Below are 26505 nucleotides of genomic sequence, written 5' to 3'. Positions count from 1 at the left end.
TTCCTTTTGTCACCACGGTAAAGGTAGTGTAGGGCAGTGAGCCTTTAAAAAAAAAGTTATTACACATCACTGTTTATGAAAGAAATGTATTTGAAAGTAAAGGATATGTACAAACAAATAAGCTAACATACCTTCTGTCACCATGGTAAAGTGCTGAAGTTTTGTGCAAATTGTCTGGCGGAAGTAGTGGTAGAATGGTGGGGGAAGGGATTAATTGGAGTTACAACAGGGGATTAGCCTCTTGATGCAAAGTCACAAAATGACACATCACTACATGGCTATTTACACATATTTATACTTACATATTTACATATTAGTGTAAGTCACAGTGATGCACATGATCTAGTATTGTGATAAGCACAAGGAAAAATGAATGTGATAAGTCCCAAGTACACAAAATTGCTCTAATTTTTTATGGTGTTTCATTTTTCCTTATGCTTAACAGCTAATATTTACATATATATATTTACACACATGGAGAGAATGAGTGAGGAAAGATTGACCAAGAGGATATATGTGTCAGAGGTGGAGGGAACGAGGAGAAGTGGGAGACCAAATTGGAGGTGGAAAGATGGAGTGAAAGAGATTTTGAGTGATCAGAGCCTGAACATGCAGGAGGGTGAAAGGTGGGCAAGGAATAGAGTGAATTGGAACGATGTGGTATACCGGGGTCGACACGCTGTCAATGGATTGAACCAGGGCATGTGAAGTGTCTGGGGTAAACCATGGAAAGTTGTGTGGGGCCTGGATGTGGAAAGGGAGCTGTGGTTTCAGTGCATTATATATGACAGCTAGAGACTGAGTGTGAACGAATGTGGCCTTTGTTGTCATATCCTAGCGCTACCTCGCGCACATGCGGGGGGAGGGTGTTCTTCTTTCATGTGTGGTGGGGTAGCAATGGGAATGAATAAAGGCAGACAGTATGAATTATGTACATGTGTATATATGTATATGTCTGTGTGTGTATATATATGCATACGTTGAGATGTATAGTTATGTATATTTGCATGTGTGGATGTGTCTGTATATACATGTGTATGTGGGTGGGTTGGGCCATTCTTTCGTCTGTTTCCTTGCGCTACCTCACTAACATGGGAGACAGCGACAAAGCAAAATAGTAAAAAAAAAAGAATAATAAAAAATATTTACACACAAAAATTCTTTCAGTGAGTGTTAGTCAATGAAGAAAGAACCTCCCATACCACTTTCAAAATATTGGGGTGGAGGTTGAAACAAAAAAGCCTGTGAACATAGCCCTTCATATGATTGTACATACTTTATAAGTTTTCATATAACGGCTACCAGTGTTTTGGTTAATTTCTTCATTCTTTTTCTTATACGCCATTTTCCTTTTCTCCATGATGGCCATGATTGGGGAATGCTTTTGCTGGTGCCTTGTTTGTTATTGAAAAAAAATGTTGAATATGACATTATTGCTGATTGCTTGCCATTAACTTTGTATGATTACCATGAATCCTTGATAGTATGCATGCATGTGTAGACATCATCCAAAAAAGCTCCATGTTTGTGATGCTTCAAGTAGCAGGGTAATGATGTATCCATTTGGGGTGAGTAGTCCCTCAGTGAGACTGCACTCCCTTTCATGAGTAGATGATGACACAGCATTTTTGAAGGTGATTTTTCATTCACAGTGTAACCGCAAGCAGGTGGAGTCTGATAATGGCAAAATGGTGGTAAAAGACACATTTGCATTAGTTTGGTTTTCAAGGGAGCTTTCTAGATGGTAATATATTCTTCTAAATTAAGTTTTGATATACTAGGGTTGACTAATTCTCTATCTTATGCAGGATTTTTGAGTGAAACCAATATAATCAGACCACCTAAGGAACAGACTGGGTTATCTCATTATATGAACTGAATCACTTGATAGCCAGCCACACTTTTATTGAAAATAGTTGGTTAATGGAATGATGTGAAATAGAATTTAGTTATAGCATAATAAAGATCACACTATAATTATCAAGCTTAAGAATTTAGAGAATTCAGAGAAAAAACTTTAATATTTAGCTGTTGACATGTTTACTTTGCTTTCAGTTCCTTGAACATTCAAAGGAGACTCATGCTCTTGGACGTCCTGGAGAACCTGATGAGGTGGCATCAACAATTGCTTTCTTGGCTTCAGATGAAGCCTCCTTCATCACCGGTGCATCGATTCCAGTTGATGGTGGTCGCCATGCTATGTGCCCACGATGATATTTTTCTCTGTAATACATGAGACTTAGTTTTGAAGAAATGTGTCATTTTAATCAAATAGATATGGTACCAGATGTAAAGAAACTGATGTCATACATATGTGTCAAGTAACTTGGGTCTAAGATCAGACTTATTTCAGTGATTTAAGATGTCAAAGGTATTCATTATTTTATTGTAATGTATTTCAGAAATGGTGGTATAGATAGGTAATTGTTTATGAAACAGATTACAGTTTTTAATATTTGTGGGATTTGTTAGTAATGTATTGTATTTTAGACAGAAAAGAGGTGTATTTTTGTTAATCATGATTGATGAGAACAAATAAACAAATAAAGATTACGAAAATTATTCATGATATTTTATATATCATGTTTATTATAAGACTGACGTTGAACTTCACGGCATATTTTTTAATCTGGTGAATGTATATGATAACAGAGATGCTTTGAATATATGGAGTAAATGGAAGGTTACTAAATGCAGGGAGGAGCTTTTATCCTGAGATAAAGACATGTATGTGAGTAGCTAAGAGGAGGGTGAGTGGTTGTTGAAGATGGGTCTGAAATATGGATGTATGACACCACAAAAGCAACATAAAATGCAACACTATAGTACACAAATGATGGCTCAACCTGAACAGAATGGTTTCATCTCCACAGAGGTCTTCAGTTACACTTTTAGCCCTAAACAGAAGGAATCTAACTGCACCCACCTGTCACTTAGAGGACCAATCTCTCCCATTCAACAGAACAACAAAAATTTTGGGCATCATACAACACAGGACATTCATTCCCAACACCACAAACATCACTCCCAAAAGCAACAAACATTAACTGATACAAGATTTAGATATGACAAAGAATGCATTTAAATCCACTGTAAACAATGCAGCCCAATCTAGACTATTCCTTGCCTGCTTGGTCATCAACCAAATAGAAAGTAATTTATAGCAAAGCTGCAAACCACATAAAACGGCACCTAAAACAGCTAAAGGCTGCCAAGCAACCACAAACATTTCATCACCTACACAGCAAAACAAAATCCTCCCAATATAATCCCACCTCAATATGCTTGGCGCTCAGTGTTTTGCAACAGTGCCAGACTCTTGCCATCCAAACCACTGCAAAACTGACCACCCATATCTTTCCAGAGCCTCCTGCAGCCTAAGCCTGCAAAGTTAACTTTTCACTCGTGATGTAAGCTCAAGCAGGAGTGAGCCGGCAAGTGCTAAATAGCCGCCCTCCCCAACTTGGTCTTCAACACGTCACATTTGACACCACATTTTTCGGACATGAACACCAACCCACCAGTCATACACCTATATGAACCAGTCCCAGGACATCTATGAGTTACACTTTCTTATTCATGTTATAGACAACCATCCCTGCAACACTACAAACACCAGTGCTATTATCAGGACTTTTCATTACCATGATGCAACTGCCATAATGAAAATACTTTCAACTTAACCTTGACCTTTGGTCTTGCCCAGTGGCTGGCATTCTGAATACTGTAATAGTAAGAGTAGAGGGCAGGTCTACTGTATGTTGGATGTGTGGGTGTGGAAGGTGGATCAGTTTTGTTCCGCAGATGAAGTGAATTTGGTAGCAGACTCCAGAAAGATACTTCAGGAAAGTGGAGGAGGAAGTTGAGAGTGAATATGAACAAAAGGAATGAGGCACTTCAGGTGAATGAGACAGGATGATGTACGAAAGTTTGCATGGGGGAGAAAGTGAATGATACTAAATGGGCTGAAGTAAGTTAAGGCAAGAGAGAGGGTTGAGGTCCTGGGAGCATTAAGGAGTGTGAAAGAAGAGGTTTGTGAGGGCAAAGTTTAGTGGTCCTGGCAGCATTATATGGTTGTGAAATTTGGGTCTTGATCACAAAAGAATGGAAAAGAGGGACGTATTGGAAATGCCTTTAGGGTGGGTTGATCATGCAAGGTATAACAGTGTAAGTGATAGTAAGTGCAGCCTGATTAGCAGAGCTGCCCAGATGTCGAAATAGATGACGTGAAGAGGGTGAGCAAAGATAGAAGGAAATCCTGAAAGATGGAAGGATGAGGTGAAAGGCTTTAGATCATCAGGGTCTGAATATCCAGGAGAGTGAGAAGAATTGATTGGTGTGGAAAAGAATTTATTGGATTGATGTGATTTATGGAGGAGTGAATTACTTGAGTGGGCTGAATCATGGCATATGAAGTCAAGTTAAACCTTAGCTTAGTCAGTAGGGCTTGAGTGTGGTTGATAAGCTCTGTTTTTGAGTGCATCAAGCAAGATGATGAGAAAATGAGTGTGTGGAAATGAGGATTTTTGTTCATTCCCAACACTACCTTACTAATGGGTACAGAGAATTTCTTTTTTTTTCATATTTGTTTGTTGTTTCCTGTGAAGAGGTAATGCTAGGAACATGTAGAATGGCCTCATTTACTTTCTAGCTGTTAGGTATAATGCTCTGAAGGAAGAGCCCATTATCCACAGCTAAGTCTCACAGGTGTTTCTGGGTTTTACTTTGACCTCTTATGTTTTGGTTGGGTCTTCTGACAGTATATCGTTCCCTGTATGCCACATCTCTCCAATTCCCTCAATCTCATGCATGTCTCAGGCCCCCATAAGTGTTCAGACTCCAAAATTACTCAAAGCATTTTTGGCTCCAACTTTCCATGTCCAATTTGGTCTTCCCCACTTCCCTTTACCGCCTCCACCTCTGAGATGTATAACCTCTTGATCAGCTTCACATCCACCCTCTGCATTCGTCCAAACCACTTCAGCACATCCTCTTTATCTCTTGACAATACTTCTGACTACCACAATTCTCTTATCCTATTATATCTTGCTTGATCAACCTTCCTCACATCTCATGACGTTCCCAAACATGTCATTTCCAACACATCCATCCCGTTCCATACTCTCTTGATTTATGGTCCCCACCTCACATTCATACAACTGGCGGGACTACCATGCCATCAAGCCTTGAAAGACTGTAACCTCTTTACAATGCACCCAGCACCTTAAACCCCTCACCCACCTTATGGCCTACTTCACTTTCCATGGTTACATCCACTGCCATGTTCACTCTCAGGTATACACTACACTGCCTTCAGGTTTTTTCCATTCAAACTCGCACTTCAGTCAACTTGTCTCTCTCCTTTGCCAAGCTTTATAATCCTACTTTTATATGTATCAACTCCAACACTCAGACACTAGCTTCTGCAGATTCTCATTTGAATCTGCCATCAGAACAGTATCAGGCTACATCCCTTTTGCACAACGGACAGCAAACGTTCCCCTCTGCAAGATCCTCACAGTTGAGTTTATAAGAAAAAGGACGTTACCTGTTTTGCACATTTGTTGGGAAAGCTGATAATATGCTTCAGACAGATGTACATAAAATATAAAGATCACACATATGGAAGGAAGATTGAGGATTTGCAGCAGTGCACAAGTGTACTGTACTTTTTTGTGTAAAAGCTAAGAAAGGAAAGTTGCCCAATAGACTGACGTGCATAGTTACCTTGCGATTGTAGGTAAAAGGAAATACAGCACACACCGTATTCTTTTCTAGCAAATATTCCCCCCGATCTACATAGATCTTAACGCGGTGGTGGTTTTGTGTGGAGCAATGATTACTTGAGCTATGGCAGCGGGGATTTTCCTTTCCCTGGTAGGGTCAAGCTTGAGCTCAGACAAATACATGTAGGCTATTTTCTCTTCCATACTTTTCGTTCTTCCCTTCTTCTATCGAAACTGAAATTGGTCATTTGTTTGAGTTAAAATGAATTCCTAAGGTAGAATATTCTACACTGTATTAAGAGTGCTGAATAGCCTAGGTGCTCCAGTGCCTAGCTTATAAGCCTAAATCTTATAATCCAATCCAATGCATATTTTCACAATACGGATTCACTTGCCTATTGACCAGCTGTGGGTCCGAACTTACCCACTGCACACGGTTGTGGCAAATTTCAGCCGTGAGTACTCAATTAAGTGAACCAGTCGCCTAAATGAAACCCTAACATATAAAAGCTATTGTTATTACTATCATTACTGTAACATTATCTATTTTCACATGTGAATGTTATTTCCGCTAGGTAGTGGTAAGATACTCAGCTCCTTCCTCTGTTCCTTCTTTAGGAAAGTAATACAGGGTGTGAGAATTTACACCCCCTCCCCCCATTCCTCTCCCATCCCTCTTAGTCGCCTACGGCATGCAGGAGATACTTTAGGCAGTTGTCGTTGCTGTTGGGAACTCAAGGGTGGGCCATTTTGAAAGATGTTTCTCTCCTAACACCTCGAAACTTTGGAACACTCTACCTTCTCATGCCTTTCCCATTAACCATGACCTGACACGTTTTAAAAGATAGGTTTACCACTTCCTCCAAAATTTGTAAATGCTATCCATTGTCCCTTCTCTTTCCCCATTCACAATCCTCTCTGTATTTCAGTTAAGGCGACCTTGATGTGGATTTTTGCCCATGACAAGCTCCTAGTAAAAATCTCCCAAAGATGATTATGATTGATGGTACTATGTATTCATTATTATTATCATTATTACTGTGTTATCAATACTAGCGTCTTTAGCATAAGTGTATTATTTCTAGGTTCGATGCTGATAGTTTAGATATGGTACCAGTTGTATCAGGCATTATGCAGGATCTGGTTTTGATGTTGGTTGATGCAGATATAGTGCTAGTTATTCTCGGTGTAATGCTAGTGCTAGTTATGGTGCATACACCAGCACTGCAGACAAGGACTGCATTAAGCACACTACACAAGGTCTGAATTGACACAGACAACACAACAGTTCTGATAACATTCCAAATAACCCACTGCGAATTGTATTTAAGACCTGAAACATCGCTCCCCACTGTACAATCATCAGTACAATAGTCTCATGTATTATGTAATTTTCCTTGTAGTTTGCGCTGATTTACTTTTTTAATACATCCAAAAACCAAAATTTAGATTTGCGGATATCAAGTTAAGGTGGCCATTTTGGATTTCATATTGATATCCATGACAAAAGTAGTTTTTGCTGTATCTTTGATCATGAGTCAACTGTTATGTTGAAAGTATTCATGAAAGGTCAAAGATTCAATTTATTGTATTCTCTGTTAATATATGAAGAACAGTACTACATCTATGTAGGTATGTGAAGGACATTCAGTTAGGTGTACATACATCAATTACAGATGGTGTGTGTTACGGTGTTCATCATACTATACACATGGCTTATATGGTTCTGCATATCCACGTCACTTTCATCATTAGACAGGGCTCAGTTCTCCATATGCTAACTGTATCTTTAACATTTTCAGTTAATATTACATAGACAAAGATTTGTACGTTGAAAGTCCTTGAGTCGGCTACTTCGCATATATGTGTGTGTGAAAAGAGGGCAAGGAATAGAGTGAATTGGATTGATGTGGTATTCCGGGGTTGACGTGCTGTCAGTGGATTGAATCAGGGCATGTGAAGCGTCTGGGGTGAACCATGGAAAGCTGTGTAGGTATGTATATTTGCGTGTGTGGACGTATGTATATACACGTGTTTGGGGGTGGGTTGGGCCATTTCTTTCGTCTGTTTCCTTGCGCTACCTCGCAAACGCGGGAGACCGGCAAAAAAAAAAAAAAAAAAAAAAAAAATATATATATATATATATATATATATATATATATATATATATATATATATATATATATATTTTAATTTTCCAAAAGAAGGAACAGAGAATTGGGCCAGGTGAGGGTATTCCCTCAAAGGCCCAGTCCTCTGTTCTTAACGCTACCTCGCTAATGCGGGAAATGGCGAATAGTTTGAAAGAAAGAAAGATATATATATATATATATATATATATACGTCCTCGTTCTCATCTGTAACACTTGAAGATGGGATTCAATTCTGATTTGTTTATATTGTGTTGGATTATCTATAATCAATTCAACTGATGATGGGCAGTTTTCGTGTGCCCGAAACGTCAGATATTCATGGCAGTGTGTGTCCATGTTATACTTATGCCCCACGGAATCAAGAGGTGCTTTTGCTTTACACTGATTGCTTGTCCTGTTTTCTGGCCTGGACGTGGAGTTTGTTCACATACTGCTTGAGAGATCCAACCATAAGTGAGAGTCTTTCACTTTCTGCCATTTGTTTTGCAGAATAGGTGACATCTCAGCTCAGGGATACTGGCAATGCTTGAGGCCTCTTGATGGATGAGCCTTGCACACAAAGCTGGCCAAAGAGTTGATCGTAACATCTGAGATAACATCACCATCGAAGAACAGTGATTTACATAAAGTATTTAATTAACAGCAAAAATGAAGAGAAGTAATAAGACATAAAAAGGTAAATCCTTATTACTAGATGTCTTTCAGTTCTGACAGAGAACTTGTTATGCAGTCGTTATTGTCCTGGTCTACGTGTACGTCAGTGGTGATCTCCGGCGTGTTGATCTCTGCTGCTGCAGGGGATGACACCACGTCCTTGGTATGATTCTGAGACTCCTCAAAAGTGTCTCATGACCGGCACTACCAAAGGGCGCTACTTTACGACATTGTGACGCTTTCCGAACTAGTCCAAGTTACCTAGGCATCTTCGCCACTCCTAAGTCTGCCAGTACTTGGCGACACCGTCGGCAATATCCCGCTGGTGCTCAAAGTGGCACTGATACAAATCACCGATTCATCGTGCTAGTTCTAAGTAGTAAGAAAAAAAAAAAAAAAACGTAGAGTATCATTTCATGCTGTCTTTTCCTCACAAGGGCTCCCCAAGCCTCCTCGTCAGGTCGGGCCTGGGGGGGACCATAATATGCCAGCTTTTCCCCAGGGCCTGCGTCAGCTCCCGGTGGCCCAGCTAGCACTAATAGATTTGACAGATTACTTTCTAGACCCAAGGATTCATGACCCAGTGATGAGGAAACAATATATCAAACTTAGTGCTGATCATGAGCAGAGATCTAATTAGCCTCAGTGAGGTAACCACAGTGTCATTAAATTCACTGTAAATTCCCATTTTGATAGTAAAGGTAATAAAGCAATGATACCAAATTTTATACTAGCAGAATTTGATTGTGTGGAGGGATATTAGTAATGTAAACTGGGTCACGCTTTAGATGTACATACAGCTGAAAAGACTTGGTGCAACTTTGAAATACTTTTCCGTGAGCTATTGTGGTATTCCCAGAATATACTAGAAAAAATCAGACTTAATTAGGTGTAAAACAAATGGTCACAAAATCGAAAGTAAGTGAGAACCCACAAGATTGTGGAATATATAGAATACAAAGAGAAGGGAGAATTAAAAAATCTCGCATAGTGAAGAAATCTGTAGAATTCTTTAAAAACGACAAAGGTGATGGCTTCCACAGTACACAAGTAGTTTGATCCAGTATTCACCTGGGTAAATTTTCCGAACGTGCCACAAACACGAAACGTATTTCAGGAAAGAAATCACAGGAAGAGGAAACATTAGACATGAGTGAAACTCAAAGCTACAAAGTACTGAAATATTTCAGGGCTAGTCATTTGGTCCTGAAATAAAACCAGTTTACATAAAAGATGAGAATGCGCCTCGAATTATTGGCATCTGCGTCTTAATTTGGTTTGTTGTAAAAAGGGAAACAGTAATCGGGGATAAAACAATAAAATCAAAGTAGCACAACCTCATTTTGCCATACAAAGAAGTTGAATCTTATCAGTTGCCATTTTGTGACTGCTTCATAATGCACTGGCTTTGAACTGCCCAGCTAGCAGCGGAGGAGCCTTCAGTTTGACTCGCAATTATCTAGGCAATGGATGGAAACTGGAGATTTCCGGTGGACAGAAGCATTTGGTCGTAGACAGGTGAGTAGGCATCTTCAGCGCCAGAAGCTGTTCCAGATCTCTCATATAAAATGTTCATACCCGTGCAAGTTGCCTTCGTGTGTGTGTGATTGGTGAATGGTCTCAAGAGGACAAACGTGTCGCCTGGGCGTTTTCAGCTACCACTGTCAGGAACATGATGAGACAGGTATTAGAAACGACGATAAGGACGATTGAACGACACGATGAAACGACATGTAAGTGATTTCGACAGCCCAGAGTTATTTGTATTATGATTTATATAGTGTCATCGTGATATGAAGTTCGTGTGTAAACAGTAGTGTGTGTGTGTGTGTGTGTGTGTGTGTGATGGACAATATGACATGTACAGTAACTAATGCCATCCACACTAACATTAGACTATGATAGGAGAGTAATTTTGCACCGCCTACACACAACTCGTAATTAACTAACCAACAGAGACGCAAGCCTATCATTGTGGATGATCTGGGTGGTGTGTGGGAAACCAGTCCTGTCATATAAGAGTTTGTACCTACCTTACTGCTGGGTAAAGCAACTTATACACTGCAGTTCTGAATGACTTTGTACATGAACAATGAAAATCATATTATCTCCATCATATAAACGCCGCAAGTTAGCACAAGAAAAGATTGATATTGTTAATACTCTAATTTCTCCGTCAAGGCTGAGGGCGGCCTAGTAACCTGGCCTGGTGCACGTTAACTGCCGCCTTCTCAGCAGGTAAATTACCGAGTTGAAGGCAAAGGTCACAGGAAGTACACACATAGTGCTATAAAAGCTCTGCAGTCATTGGTCGATTGATCAGGTGTTGCAGGATTTTCCACCAACCGTATTTCACGTTACAGGTGCATGCGCGAGTCGTGTGTTTGTCGTGGCTAGCCTAGGATCGTTCACGGCACCTCTGTCTTCTCCTCCATAACAAAGGTTAGTACAACTGTATTCAAAGATCTTCATGTGTCTGTCCCTCACTGAACACATGGAGCGTTGTGTGTGGGTGGCACATCAAGAGGTAACATGGGAATTCACTGGATTTACATAGGAAAGTGGGTGGTGGGCGAGCCCGGCCGCCAGCCACGGTCCCCACCCGCTCACCTGGACCACCCGCTGCCAGAGGTACGGCTCATCCCCAGCGTGAAGGTCTTGCGAGCATCCCCTGGAAAATTGCTGCCATGTACTGGTGGCGAACGTCCACTGTGACCACCACCACCACCACCGCACACAGCCTCAGGACTGGTATGAGGCTTTGTCTGTAGCGTATGGGAGGCCAGGGACACACGTCCGCTCCCACAGTAGCAACAACCAGTTTTAAAAGGTAAATTAGCTTTCGGAAGGTTAGAAAACAAGGTACTTTGTTGTTGTTCTTAGGTTAACCAAAGTGTGAGCGATTTTTTTTTCTGAACTCGAAATCACTCTTATGTCACGTGAGTAATATAAAAACTCATAAGATCGAAGCGTCAATTTTCGTTGCAGGAAAAAGAAAGGGAAACGAACAGGATCCAAATTAACCAGTTTTACAAGTAGTTTTATTGCATTTAGTTCACAATTCAGATATTACCTTTCCCAATTCATATGAAAATGTAACAACGTTAGTATTTCCCTGACGTTTAGCAAGCTTCCTATGTGACCTAGTGGCCCTGCGCGTGCGTACTGAAGCGAGGCGTCAGACCGCTGCATGACGGCTCTCAAAGTCAGGAGTCATGCTGGGTCAGGCCGGGTCAGGAGTCATGCAGGTGCCATTGTTCGCCAACAGTTTGTCCACACTGACGCATCACGCAACTTAGTTTATGGAGAATGCCATTAAAAACTCTCGCGGACTTTGTGAACTTCATTCAAAACGTTGGGGAAGAGGAGGTCATGTATCTCCAGTCCATTCCTCTTTGTATTTATAGTTCATCATTGAAGTCTTTGTACGTGTACATTTATGTTTGTCCTTGTACGGTTGTTTCTGTACGTGTGTATCTGTCTGTCCGAGTACATTTGTGTCTGTACATGTACATGCATGTATATTTGGATCAATTAATTGTGAAAGTCTTTTGATGTGAAATTTAAGAAACATGTTGGTTGGGTAGAACAAGATGGAGAAATTGTTTAAGAGGAGCCCGAAACCATCTTACACTTTCCGAGTCAGGATTGCTGGTATAAGTTTCTGTCTCATCAACATGGGACTATCGAGCGAGTCCTACCATCTTCTCACAAGCACCGCACACCTACTCAAACCTTGCTTGTTATGATTATTAGTTTTTCGCATAAGTACTTTTGCAAGTTCCTGTCCACTCAAAGACTATATGTGCCACCATGACAGAATCCGTCAAATATACTGCCCCCAGTCCTCGGCTTCATGGGGTGCTAAGAATCTCCGGGTTTCTGCCAGACTTTATTGCCCTGGCAGTCGTAGTACCAGACCCTTCCATAACCTTTCCGTCTGTGTTAGACCTTTTTCTGTTCACTATGCCAACATTCGGGGTCTCTCCAGTAACTTATCTTCAGTTGAACACCATGTTTGGTACCTCTCCTATCTTACGTCTGTGTGATACACATTTGTCTAATGATGTTCTCACTAGTCCCTTTTTCATATCTAACTGTAACCCCCATTCACGATTCCGGTTCACCTGTTGCAAGCCTCAGGGACCTTGAGTCTCCAAACTTTGCTGTTATGTGGCTCAAGGCCTGTTTCCCTACTTCCACACGTTTCCTCTGTTTCACCTGTTGCTCTCCTAATTCTACAAATGTTATATCCTTCTTCGAGTGTCTAAACTTCTGCTATGAGACTGTGACATCCTCTCACCCGCAAGCCGAGATCCTCCACCTCGGGGATTTCAACTTTCACCATAGGGAATGGTTGAATTCCTCCCACACGGATGGCAGAAGGATTGAAGCCCTCACGTTCTCCATTCGCAACGATTTAGAGCAAATGATCTCCCACCCTACCCATATTCCTGACTAGTGTGACCACTCTCCTAATCTGGATTTGTTTTTCACCTCATGTTCATCTCGCTGTAAAACACAATCTCGCTCCAGTTGATTCATCTGATCACACTCATAAATATATCTATTCTAACGGCACCACTCCCTCCAGCAGCCCCTTCTAAGCGTAAATACTGGCACCTCAACAAAGCTGACAGGAAAAACGTACATAACTTCTTTTCTGACTTTCCTTGGGTAAATTACTGTCTTTTATGTGGTGATGCTTCTGCCTTCGCCAAATGCATAGCAGAGGCTGTTCTTGCGGGAATGGAAGCATTTAATCCATCTTTCTCCAAGACGACGACTTCATCCAATCCATGGTTCTACCGTTCTTGTTCTGAGGCCATTCAGGCAAGGGATCAGGCATATCGGGTTTGGAAAAACTCCTTCCGTTGGATCCCATTCAGCATTTATCACTGCCCGTAATCGCTGTAAGCACGTTATCCGTGAGACGAAGCGTTCCTTTCTTCAAAGGAGGTGCGATAACCTTCTCGTCATCCACGGATAAGCCTTTCTTGTCTTTAGCCAAGCACATCTCTAACAACTTCTGTCGCTCTACCTACCCATCACCTTTTCGTACTGACGGTACTATAGCTATCTCCCCGGTAGACAAAGCAACTCTCTTTGGTTCCCGTTTCTCCCCTAATTCCACCTTGGTTGACTCTAACATTCCTTCACCCCCCTGATGCTCCTCTTACTAATCCTGTGCCTCCTCCCGTAATCTCTTTTCGGATTGTCCGAAAGCGCTTCTTTCTCTGAACACAAGAAAGGCTAATGGTCCTGATGGCATCCATCCCTGTGTACTGAAAGTGTACCTCTGAACGTGCACTTCTATTTGCTCGTCTGCTCCGTTTCTTTTTGAAAACCACAACTTTTCCTTCACCTTGGAAACATGCATTGATACATCCCATTCCAAAGAAGGGTGACTTTTCTAACACCTCTCACTGTCGTCTTATTCCTTTGATATCTACCATTTCTTAGAGTTTTTGAATCCATTTCCCAACTCCCATATCATTAAACATCTCGAGAATCACAGTCTTCTCTCTGATCACCAGTATAGCTTCCGTAAGGTGAAATCCATTAGTGATATTCTTTCCTATCTTACTATGTGTGGTCATCATCCCTGAAAGATTTTGAGTAGTCATGTCTAGCTTCCTTTTGACTGGGTGGTGGCACCGGGGTGTCATCTCTAAGCTCTCTTCTTTTGGCTTCCCTCCTTCAATTTGCTCCTTCATATCTAGCTTCCTCTCTGGCCGATCCATCTCTGTGGTTGTTGATGGATCATCCTCCCCCTTTTCTCCATCAACAGCGGTGTCCCTCAAGGTTCTGTCTTGTGCCCTTTTGATGGATCATCCTCCCCCCTTTTCTCCATCAACAGCGGTGTCCCTCAAGGTTCTGTCTTGTACACTTTTATGCTTTTTTTTCAACGATTTTCTCTCCACAGATAATCCACTGCACTCATACGTTGACGACTCAACACTGCATTCAGCCACCACACCCTTCAATTTTGCTATCTCTTCTCTCACTTAATCTGCATATCGTCTTGACACAGCTTCTTTAATAAACGCAGACTTGGACAGGATATCTCAGTGGAGTAGACGAAATCTTGTTAAGTTTAATTCCTCCAAGACCCAATTTCACCCAGCTCAATCAAAAACTAATAAACTCACGTCTTTCCCTTGACGGTTCTGTAATTCCACCTCTTGACTCGATTGAACATACTCAGCATTACTGTAACATCCACTCTTTCTTGGAAGCCCCACATTGCAGATATAGCTAAGTCTGCCTCTAAGAAACTAGGTGTCCTGTTTCGATGTTTAAATTTCTAACGGTTTCTTCGTTTATGCAAGGGTTTTATTCGTCCTTGTAAGGAGTACTGCTCTCACATTTGGGGTGGTTCTAGCTCTGTATCCTTACTTGGCAGATTTGAGTCGAAAGCGGTCCGACTTACAAACTGTCCTAGGTTATCTTCCAAATTTGACTCCTTTGCCCCTACGCCGCGATGTTGGTTCACTTTCCCTCATCTATAGGTATTGATTTGGTTTTTGCTCCCGAGAGCTGGGTACTTGTGTGCCTCCATCACTAGCTAGACCACGCAATACTCCGCAAGCTGCTGCGTCACATGATTACTGCATGGCTGTTGGCAACTCAAGGGTGGGCCGTTTTGATACTTGCTTCCTTTCCTACACGCGAAGCTTTGGAACTCTCTACCTTCTCAAGTCTTTCCCAATAACTATGACCTGGCACGTTTCAAAAGACAGGTTTTTTCACGTTCTCACAAATTCGTAAATACTTTCCCTTGTCTTTTCTTTTTCCTTCTTATAATTCTCTCCATATTTCAATTAAGGCCCGGCCTTGATGTGGACTTCTGTCATTGGCTGGAGCCTTCATCAGAAATACAAGAGGATTAAGGTAGGCAAGTGTGGGGAGTATCATGTCACCCCGCTCCACCAGGACGTCTGGGGAGTGTTCTGTAATTCCGCCCCACCAGGACCTCTGGGGAGTGTCCCGTCACCCCGCTCCAGCTAAGTGTCGGTAAAGGTGTAGGAGAGCAGGAGTGTTGTACACCCAACATGAAGTGTATGGTCCATGTGTAGTGACGTATGACTGTACCTACATCCTCCACTTCTGGTGTACCGTTATTGTACCTACATCCTCCACTTCTGGTGTACTGTTATTGTACCTACATCCTCCACCTCTGCTGTACCGTTATTGTACCTACATCCTCTACTTCTGTTGTACCGTTATTATACCTACATCCTCCGCTTCTGTTGTACCGTTATTGTACCTACATCCTCCACTTCTGTTGTACCGTTATTGTACCTACATCCTCCACTTCTGTGTACCGTTATTGTACCTACATCCTCCACTTCTGGTGTACCGTTATTGTACCTACATCCTCCACTTCTGGCGTACCGTTATTGTACCTACATCCTCCACTTCTGTTGTACCGTTATTGTACCTACATCCTGCACTTCTGTTGCACCGTTATTGTACCTACATCCTCCACTTCTGGTGTACCGTATTGTACTACATCCTCCACTTCTGTGTTGTACCGTTATTGTACCTACATCCTCCACTTCTGGTGTACCGTTATTGTACTAACATCCTCCACTTTGGTGTACCTTACATCCTCCACTTCTGGTGTACCGTTATTGTACCTACATCCTCCACTTCTGGTGTACCGTTATTGTACCTACATCCTCCACTTCTGGTGTACCGTTATTGTACCTACATCCTCCACTTCTGGTGTACCGTTATTGTACTTACATCCTCCACTTCTGTTGTACCGTTATTGTACCTACATCCTTCTCTTTTTGTGTACCGTTATGATGGCGTGACGTTTGACCTGGCCCTGAGGGGTCAGGTCATCATAGCGAGGTGCCGTATGGTGGTCCGCTAAGGTCGTGGTGTCTGGATGTACCGTCTGGCTTCCCGGTCGTCCAGTGGTGTTCTGTAGGTCGTACTGTCATGCTGTGTGGTCGTACTGCGGTGCTCTAGGGGGGTTAAAGTGCGAGGCAGTTGTTCGCTTGTAGCAGGTGGTGGAAAGGTGGGCATACGGGAGCCATCTGGCTCACTGTTCCCTCAGGCTCAGGAGGTAAGGACGGCCTCTCGCCACTTGTTCCTTGACCCAGAGCCACGTCCAGAACCTCTCATGTCCCAGTCACACACTTGCTGGCCTAGCCTGGAGCTGGTGTTGACACAGGTTTAGCAGCCATACACCTGCTGACCCAACCTAGAGCCAGAGTTGACAGGTGTAGCAGCCACACACCTGCTGGCCGAGCCTGGAGGTGATGTTGACACAGGTGTAGCAGCCATACACCCGTTGACCCATCCTGGAGCAGGTGGTGACAGGTGTAGCAGCCACACACCTGCTGGCCTAGCCAGGAGCTGGTGGTGACAGGTGTAGCAGCCACACACTTGTTGATCCAGCCTGAAGCTTGCACTGACACAGGTGTAGCAGGCCTCAGGCAGGAGGAAAAGGGGAGGAACGTCCTGGGTAAGGCAGCGGCGCGTCCCTGGCGGCCCCACTGATGCCCCTCCCGCCTCGCCTGCCACCGTGTTCCTCCCGCCTCGCCTGCCACTGTGTTCCTCCCGCCTCGCCTGCCACTGTGTTCCTCCCGCCTCGCCTGCCACAGTGTTCCTCCCGCCTCGCCTGCCACCGTCTTCCTCCCGCCTCAGATAACTTTTCGCCTGTAAGACGACACTTCCTGTGGTTGGCCCAGCAGCGGGCGGCCATAACGACACCCGCTCTTACGACGGGGTCGTAGGATGGCTGATAGCCGTCCGACAACGTCTTGCGACAGCGTCGGTCTTACGTGACGCTCTGCCTCACGTCGAGTTCATGAGGCTGGTCTGTAGGAAGGAGGTATGGTGATGGGTCTCTCATCGTGTGTGGGTCTGTCTTATCGTGTGTGGGTCTGTCTTATCGTGTGTGGGTCTTTTATCGTGTGTGGATCTCTTATTGTTGTGGGTCTCTCTTATCGTTGTGGGTCTCTCTTATCGTGTGTGGGTGTTTCTTATCGTATGTGGGTCTCTCTCATCACTTGTGGGTTTCTCTTATCGTGTGTGGGGTCTCATTGTGTGTGGGTCTCTCTTATCGTGTGTAGGTCTCATCGTTTTTAGGTCTCTCTTATCGTGTGTGGGTCTCTGTTATCATGTGTGGGTCTCTGTTATCATGTGTGGGTCTCATCGTTTGTGGGTCTCTGTTATCGTGTGTGGGTCTCTCTTATTGTGTGTGGGTCTCTCTTATCGTGTGTGGGTCTCTCTTATCGTATGTAGGTGTTCCTTATCACCTGTGGGCTTCTCTTATCGCATGTGGGTCTCTCATCGTGTGTGGGTCTCTTATTGTGTGCGAGTCTCATCGTTTGTGGGTCTGTCTTATCGTGTGTGGGTCTTTCTTCTCATGTGTGGGTCTCCCTTATCGGAGTTCCAATATTGAAAGATACAGAAAATAGGTGATTTTGAGTCTTCAGTAAACTATGTCGTGAGGTGTTACGTCTGGCACGGGGAGTGTCGCACTGGTGTGGGGTGGGCCCGGGTGAGGATGGTGTGTGATGCTGCCTCTGTGTTGTGGTGAAACTTATCATGGTGACCCCGATGCTGCCCCTGTGAGGTGATGCGCTACACATATGTTCCCTGATGACGCGACGCTCTGAAACAAGACAGAATCACACGTAATTTACGTACAAATTACGTGTCAGTACATCTAAACCGATGGTTCCCTTTCAAAGAAATGTACGCAATGAATTTCGAAGATTCCGCGAGACGCGACATCGCCTCACCAGCAGGAAATCTCTGAGTGGACTTTCCTGGTGGAGTAGGGTGGCTGTGGGCCCGACCCGCCGGGGCACTGGACGAGGTCCCGGCCAGGTGGCGGGTCGGGTGTACACAGAGGCGGCGGCGGCGCCTGGTGACGTGACGGGGAGTCAGTCATGGAGGTGATAGCGTCAGGACTCCCGTATCTGCGGGCGTGGGCGCACAGCCTGCACTTCAGGCTGGTGATGGATGGGTAAGAATAGACTATACTTTATGTCATCCAAGTATTATCAATCTTGAAAATTATCTTTTGGCTGGAAAATATTAAAAAGTTTTACGACAGACGTAGTGTAAATGTGGCGAGGATATTTGCTCCCAAAGTGGCCGGGAGTTGCATTTGGCTACGTCCATAAACACCTGTATACGAAGCCTTCCTTATACCGCCGTGGTACAACACGTGTGTGAGAACTGTCAACTGGTGAGGGTGTTGGTGCCTGTAGTGAGGGGGTCAGGGTCTGGTGAGGGTGTTGGTGCCTGTAGTGAGGGGGTCAGGGTCTGGTGAGGGTGTTGGTGCCTGTAGTGAGGGGGTCAGGGTCTGGTGAGGGTGTTGGTGCCTGTAGTGAGGGGGTCAGGGTCTGGTGAGGGTGTTGGTGCCTGTAGTGAGGGGGTCAGGGTCTGGTGAGGGTGTTGGTGCCTGTAGTGAGGGGGTCAGGGTCTGGTGAGGGTGTTGGTGCCTGTAGTGAGGGAGTCAGGGGACTGGTGAGGATGTTAGTGCCTGTAGTGATGGGGACGGGGGACTGGTGAGGGTGTTGGTGCCTGTAGTGAGGGGGACGGGGGACTGGTGAGGGTGTTGGTGCCTGTAGTGAGGGGGTCGGGGGCTGTAGGGGGTGTTGGTGCCTGTAGTGATGGGGACGGGGGACTGGTGAGGGTGTTGGTGCCTGTAGTGAGGGGGTCGGGGGACTAGTAAGGGTATTGGTGTCTGTAGTGAGGGGGGATTGGGGGCTGGAGAGGGGGGTTGGTGCCTGTAGTGAGGGGGACGGGGAACTGATGAGGGTGGTGGTGCCTGGGATGAGGGGGTCGGGGAGTTAATGAGGGTGTTGGTGCCTGTAGTGAAGGGGTCGGGGCTGGTGAGGGTGTTGGTGCCTGTAATGAGGGGGTCGGTGGTCTAATAATGGTGATAGAAGATAATATGATTGGTCAGTTTGTTAGTATTTATGTGTTACTCTTATGTTTTTGGGATATATATTGTATATCAGTTTCTAAAAAGGGGAACAAAAGAGTCAAGCGGGGAGTGCTCATCCTCCCCGAAGGCTCAGATTAGGGTGTCTGAATGTGTGTGGATGTAACCGTGTCTGAATGTGTGTGGATGTAACCAAGATGAGAAGAAAGGAGATTCGTGGTATGTTTGAGGAAAGAAACCAGGATGTTCTGGCTCTGAGTGAAACGAAGCTCAGGGTGAAGGGGAAGAATGACTGGAAAAGTCTTGGTAGTAAAGTTAGAGGTTGGTGAGAGGACAAGAGCTTAGGAAGGAGTAGCACTATTCCTGAAGCAGGGATTGTGGGAGTGTGTAAGAAAGTGAATTCTAGATTGATGTGGGTAAAACTGAAAGTGTATGGAGAGAGGTGGGTGATTATTGGTACGTATGCACCTGGTCAAAAAGAAAGATCATGAGAGTCAAGTGTTTTGGGAGCAGCTGTGTGATTGTGTCAGTTGCTTTGGTGTACGGGATCGGGTATTAGTGATGGGTGATTTAGATGCGAAGACGAGTAATATAGCAGTTAAGAGTATAACAAATGTACATAAGGTATTCAGTTTTGTGAATGGAAATGGTGAAAAGCTCGTGGATTTGTGTGCTGAAAAAGACTGGTGATTGAGAATACCTGGTTTCAAAGAGAGATATACATAAGTATACGTATGTGAGTAGGAGAGATGGTCAAAGGGTGTTGTTACTTAATTACGTGTTAACTGATAGGTGTGTAAAAAGAGACTTTTGGATGTCAGTGTGCTGTAAGGGGCAGCTGGAGGGATGTCTGATCACTATCATGTGGAGGCGAAGGTGAAGATTTGTAGAGGTTTTCAAAAAGAGAAAATGTTGGGGAGAAGAGAATGGGAGAGGAAGTAAGCTTGGAAAGGAGGCTTGTTTGAGGAAGTACCAGGAGAGATTAAGTGTAGAATGGCAAAAGGTAAATGACGTAAAAGGAGTGGGTGAAGAATGGATTGTATTTAGGGAAGCACTGATGGCATGTGCAAAAGATGCATGTGGCATGAGAAAGATGGAAGGTGGGCAGATAAGAAAAGGGAGTGAGTGGTGGGATGAAGAGGTAAAGTTGTTAGTGAAAGAGAAAAGAGAGGCATTTGGACGATATTTACAAGGAAGGAGTGCAAATGACTGGGAGAAGTATAAAAGAAACCGGCAGGAGGTCAAGAGGAAAGTGCAAGATTTGAAAAAGAGGCAAATGAGAGTTGGGTTGAGAGTATCATTAAATTTTACGGATTATAAAAAATGTTTTGGAAGGAGGATAATAACGTGCGTAAGACAAGAGTACAAATGGGAGCCTCGCTGAAGGGGGCATGGGGGATGTGATAACAGGTAGTGATGAAGTGAGGAGATGGAGTGAGTATTTTGAAGGTGTGTTGAATGTGTTTGATGATAGATTGGCAAATGTAAGATGTTTTGGTCGGGGTGGTGTGCGAAGCGAGAGGGTCATTGACAATGGTTTGGTTAAGAGAGAAGAGGTAGTGAAAAGCTTGCGAAAGATGAAATCCAGCAAGGCGGCGGGTTTGGATGGTATTTCATTGAAATTTATTAAGAGAGTATGAGACTGTGTTGTTGATTGGTTGGTAAGGATATTCAAGGTATGTATGGGTCATGGTGAGGTGCCTAAGGATTGGAGGAATGCATACATGGTGCCGTTTTACAAATGCAAAGAGGATAAAGGTGAGTGTTCAAACTATAGAGGCATAAGTTTGTTGAGTGTTCCTGGGAAATTGTTTGGAAGGGGTATTGATTAAGAGGGTGAAGGCAGATACAGAGCATCAGATTGGGGAGGAGCAGTGTGGTTTCAGAAGAGGTAGAGGATGTGTGGTGTTTGCTTTGAAGAATGTGTGTGAGAAATAATTAAAGCTGCTACGAGCAGTGAAAAGTTTTACTAAGGATGTAAGGCTTCTGTATGGGTAGATAGAGAGAGTGATTGATTCCCAGTGAAGGTCGGTCTGCGGCAGGGGTGTGTGATGTCCCCTTGGTTGTTTAATTCATTTATGGTTATGGGTGGTTATGGAGGTAAATGCAAGAGTTGGTGACTGAGTTTGGAAAAGTGTGTGAAAGGAGAAAATTAAGAGTAATTGTGAATGAGAGAAAGGTTACGAGGTTCAGTAGTGTTGAGGGACAAGTTAATTGGGATGTTAGGTTTGATTGGAGAAGAATTGGAGGAAGTGAAATGTTTTAGATACATGCGAGTGGCCTTAGCGGCGAGTGGAACCATGGAAGCGGAAGTGAGTCATGGGGTGGGGGAGGGGTCGAAGGTTCTGGGAGCGATGAAGAATGTGTGGAAAGAGAGAATGTTATCTTGTATAGCAAAAATGGGTATGTTTGAAGGAATAGTAGTTCCAACAATATTATAAGGTTGCGAAGCATGCGTTAGAGGTAGAGTTGTGCGGAGGAGGGTGGATGTGTTGGAAATGAAATGCTTGAGGACAATATGTGTGGTTTGATTGAGTAAGTAATGAAAGGGTAAGAGAGACGTGTGGAAATGAAAAGAGTGTGGTTGAGAGAGCAGAAGAGGGTGCGTTGAAATGGTTTGGACATATGGAGAGAATGAGCGATGAAAGATTGACAAAGGATATATGTGTCAGAGGTGGAGGAAACAAGGAGAAGCGGGAGGCCAAATTGGAGGTGGAAGGATGGCATGAAAAAGATTTTGAGCGATCCGGGTCTACAGGAGAGCGAGGAGCGTGCAAGGAATAGAAAGAATTGAATCGATGTAGTATAACGGGGTCGACGTGCTGTTAGTTGACTGAACCAGGGTATGTGAAACTTTTTGTCAATCTTTCCTCAATCATTCTCTCCATGTGACCAAACCGCTTCAAAACACCCTCTTCTGCTCTCTCAACCACACTCTTTTTATTGCCACGTATCTCTCTTACCCTTTCATTACTTACTCGATCAAACCACCTCACACCACATATTGTCCTCAAACATCTCATTTCCAACACATCCACCCTCCTCCACATATCTCTATCTATAGCACACGCCTCGCAACCATATAACATTGTTGAAACCACTATTCCTTCGAACATACCCATTTTTGCTTTCCGAGATAATGTTCTCGACTTCCACACATTCTTCAACGCTCCCAGAACTTTCGCCCCCTCCCCCACCCTATGATTCACTTCCGCTTCCATGGTTCCATCCGCTGCCAAATCCACTCCCAGATATCTAAAACACTTCACTTCCTCCAGTTTTTCTCCATTCAAACTTACCTCCCAATTGACTTGTCCCTCAACCCTACTGTACCTAATAACCTTGCTCTTATTCACATTTACTCTCAGTTTTCTTCTTTCACACACTTTACCAAACTCAGTCACCAGCTTCAGCAGTTTCTCACACGAATCAGCCGCCAGCCACCACTTCCCAAGCCCTCTCATCCACATCAGACTGCATACTTGCCCTTCTCTCCAAAACCCTTGCATTCACCTCCCTAACAACCCCATCCATAAACAAATTAAACAACCATGGAGACATCACGAATCCCTGCCGCAAACCGATATTCAGTGAGAACCAATCACTTTCTTCTATTCCTACTCGTACACATGTCTTACATCCTCGATAAAAACTTTTCACTGCTTCTAGCAACTTGCCTCCCACACCGTATATTCTTAATACCTACTACAGAGCATCTTTATCAACTCTATCATATGCCTTCTCTAGATCCATAAATGCTACATACAAATCCGTTTGCTTTTCTAAGTATTTCTCACATAGATTCTTCAAAGCAAACACCTGATCCACACATCCTCTACCACTTCTGAAACCACGCTGCTCTTCCCCAATCTGATGCTCTGTACATGCTTTCATCCTCTCAATCAATACCCTCCCATAAAATTTTCCAGGAATACTCGACTAAGTTGTACCTTGTAATTTGAGCACTCACCTTTATCCCATTTGCCTTTGTACAATGGCTCTATGCATGCATTCCGCCAATCCTCAGGTACCTCACCATGAGTCATACATATATTAACTATCCTTACCAACCAGTCAACAACAGAGTCACCCCCTTTTTTAATAAATTCCACAGCAATACCATCCAAACCCGCTGCCTTGCCGGCTTTCATCTTCCGCAAAGCTTTTACTACCTCTTCTCCGTTTACCAAATCATTCTCTCTAACCCTCTCACTTCGCACACCTCCTCGACCAAAACACCCTATATCTGCCACTCTTATCATCAAACACACTCAACAAACCTTCAAAATACTCACTCCATCTCCTTCTCACATCACCACTACTTGTTATTACCTCCCCTTTAGCCCCCTTCACCGATGTTTCCATTTGTTCTCTTGTCTTACGAACTTTATTTACCTCCTTCCGAAACATCTTTTTATTCTCCCTAAAATTTAATGATACTCTCTCACCCCAACTCTCATTTGCCCTCTTTTTCACCTCTTGCACCCTTCTCTTGACCTCCTCCCTCTTCCTTTTATACATCTCCCACTCATTTGCATTATTTCCCTGCAAAAATCGTCCAAATGCCTCTCTTCTCTTTCGCTAATAATCTTACTTCTTCATCCCACCACTCACTACCCTTTCTAATCTGCCCACCTCCCACGCTTCTCATGCCGCAAGCATCTTTTACGCAAGCCATCACTGCTTCCCTAACTACATCCCATTCCTCCCCCAATCCCCTAACGTCCTTTGCTCTTGCCTTCTCCCATTCTGCATTCAGTCTCTCCTGGTACTTCCTCACACAAGTCTCCTTCCCAAGCTCACTTACTCTCACCACTCCCTTCACCCCAACATTTTTTCTTTTCTGAAAACCTCTACAAATCTTCACCTTCGAACTCCACAAGGTAATGATCAGACATCCCTGCAGTTGCACCTCTCTGCACATTAACATCCAAAAGTCTCCCTTTCACGCGCCTATCAATTAAGACGTAATCCAATAACGCTCTCTGGCCATCTCTCCTACTTACATACGTATACTGTACTTATGTATATTTCTCTTTTTTAAACCAGGTACTCCCAATCACCAGTCCTCGTTTAGCACACAAATCTACAAGCTCTTTACCATTTCCATTTACAACACTGAACACCCCATGTGCACCAGTTATTCCCTCAACTGCCACATTACTCACCTTTGCATTCAAATCACCCATCACTATAACCCGGTCTGGTGCATCAAAACTACCAACACACTCATTCAGCTGCTCCCAAAACGCCTCTCATGATCTTCTCATGCCCAGGTGCATAGGCACTAATAATCACCCATCTCTCTCCATCCACTTTCAGTTTTACCCATATCAATCTAGTGTTTACTTTCTAAAAGGGGAAACAGAAGAAGGAGTCACGCGGGGAGTGCTCATCCTCGAAGGCTCAGATTGGGGTGTCTAAATGTGTGTTGATGTAACCAAGATGAGAAAAAAGGAGAAATAGGTAGTATGTTTGAGGAAAGGAACCTGGATGTTATGGCCCTGAGTGAAACGAAGCTCAAGGGTAAAGGGGAAGAGTGCTTTAGGAATCTTTTGGGAGTAAAGTCAGGGGTTGGTGAGAGGACAAGAGCAAGGGAAGGAGTAGCACTATTCCTGAAACAGGAGTGGTGGGAGTATGTGATGGAGTGTAAGTGTAATATATATATATATATATATATATATATATATATATATATATATATATATATATATATATATATATATATATATATTCCAGCAGAAGCTGGTGACTGAGTTTGGTAAAGTGTGTGAAAGAAGAAAGTTAAGAGTAAATGTGAATAAGAGCAAGGTTATTAGGTACAGTAGGGTTGAGGGTCAAGTCAATTGGGAGGTAAGTTTGAATGGAGAAAAACTGGAGGAAGTAAAGTGTTTTGAGATATCTGGGAGTGGATCTGGCAGCGGATGGAACCATGGAAGCGGAAGTGGATCATAGGGTGGGGGAGGGGGCGAAAATCCTGGGAGTCTTGAAGAATGTGTGGAAGTCGAGAACATTATCTCGGAAAGCAAAAATGGGTATGTTTGAAGGAATAGTGGTTCCAACAATGTTGTATGGTTGCGAGGCGTGGGCTATGGATAGAGTTGTGCGCAGGAGGGTGGATGTGCTGGAAATGAGATGTTTGAGGACAATGTGTGGTGTGAGGTGGTTTGATCGAGTAAGTAACGTAAGGGTAAGAGAGATGTGTGGAAATAAAAAGAGTGTGGTTGAGAGAGCAGAAGAGGGTGTTTTGAAATGGTTTGGGCACATGGAGAGAATGAGTGAGGAAAGATTGACCAAGAGGATGTATGTGTCGGAGGTGGAGGGAACGAGGAGAAGTGGGAGACCAAATTGGAGGTGGAAAGATGGAGTGAAAAAGATTTTGTGTGATCGGGGCCTGAACATGCAGGAGTGTGAAAGGAGGGCAATTAATAGAGTGAATTGGATCGATGTGGTATACCGGGGTTGACGTGCTGTCAGTGGATTGAATCAGGGCATGTGAAGCGTCTGGGTTAAACCATGGAAAGCTGTGTAGGTATGTATATTTGCGTGTGTGGACGTGTATGTATATACATGTGTATGGGGGTGGGTTGGGCCATTTCTTTCGTCTGTTTCCTTGCGCTACCTCGCAAACGCGGGAGACAGCGACAAAAAAAAAGAAATATATATATATATATATATATATATATATATATATAAATCGTTAATGCGATGGCTTTGATTAGGTCCTCAGCTGCCCGTGTCGTCTCAGGTAACAGAATATATATATATATATATATGTATATATATATATATATATATATATATATATATATATATATATATATATATATATATATATATATATATATATCCCTGGGGATAGGGGAGAAAGAATACTTCCCACGTATTCCCTGCGCGTCGTAGAAGGCGACTAAAAGGGGAGGGAGCGGGGGGCTGGAAATCCTCCCCTCTCGTTTTTTTTTTTTTTTAATTTTCCAAAAGAAGGAACAGAGAACGAGGCCAGGTGAGGATATTCCATCAGAGGCCCAGTCCTCTGTTCTTAACGCTACCT

The 26505-nt window shown here is 43.6% G+C and overlaps 2 protein-coding genes across 5 annotated transcripts in view; both read left to right on the top strand.

Moving 5' to 3' along the window:
• The window catches only part of LOC139760484 (3-oxoacyl-[acyl-carrier-protein] reductase FabG-like), a 36881-nt gene extending 34319 nt beyond the window's left edge, over positions 1-2562 (top strand). For both annotated transcript variants that reach the window (XM_071683766.1, XM_071683768.1), the window contains exon 8: positions 2056-2562. In XM_071683766.1, the coding sequence (XP_071539867.1) occupies positions 2056-2214 (159 nt within the window). In that variant the 3' untranslated portion in view covers positions 2215-2562. The remainder of the gene's footprint in view (positions 1-2055) is intronic.
• A 7433-nt stretch (positions 2563-9995) lies between these two features.
• Positions 9996-26505, top strand: part of vari (MAGUK p55 subfamily member vari) — a 408236-nt gene continuing 391726 nt past the window's right edge. For 2 of the 3 annotated variants that reach the window (XM_071683757.1, XM_071683756.1), the window contains exon 1: positions 18436-18527. In XM_071683757.1, the coding sequence (XP_071539858.1) occupies positions 18451-18527 (77 nt within the window). In that variant the 5' untranslated portion in view covers positions 18436-18450. Of the gene's footprint in view, positions 10052-10896; positions 10976-18435; positions 18528-26505 lie in introns of those variants that run through there. The other variant, XM_071683758.1, reaches the window with a different exon arrangement.

This window comes from Panulirus ornatus, chromosome 37, assembly GCF_036320965.1.
Source record: "Panulirus ornatus isolate Po-2019 chromosome 37, ASM3632096v1, whole genome shotgun sequence".
NCBI lineage: Eukaryota > Metazoa > Arthropoda > Malacostraca > Decapoda > Palinuridae > Panulirus > Panulirus ornatus.
The sequence above is the reverse complement of the archived record's forward strand: the minus strand, read 5'-3'. Positions and strand labels throughout refer to the sequence as shown.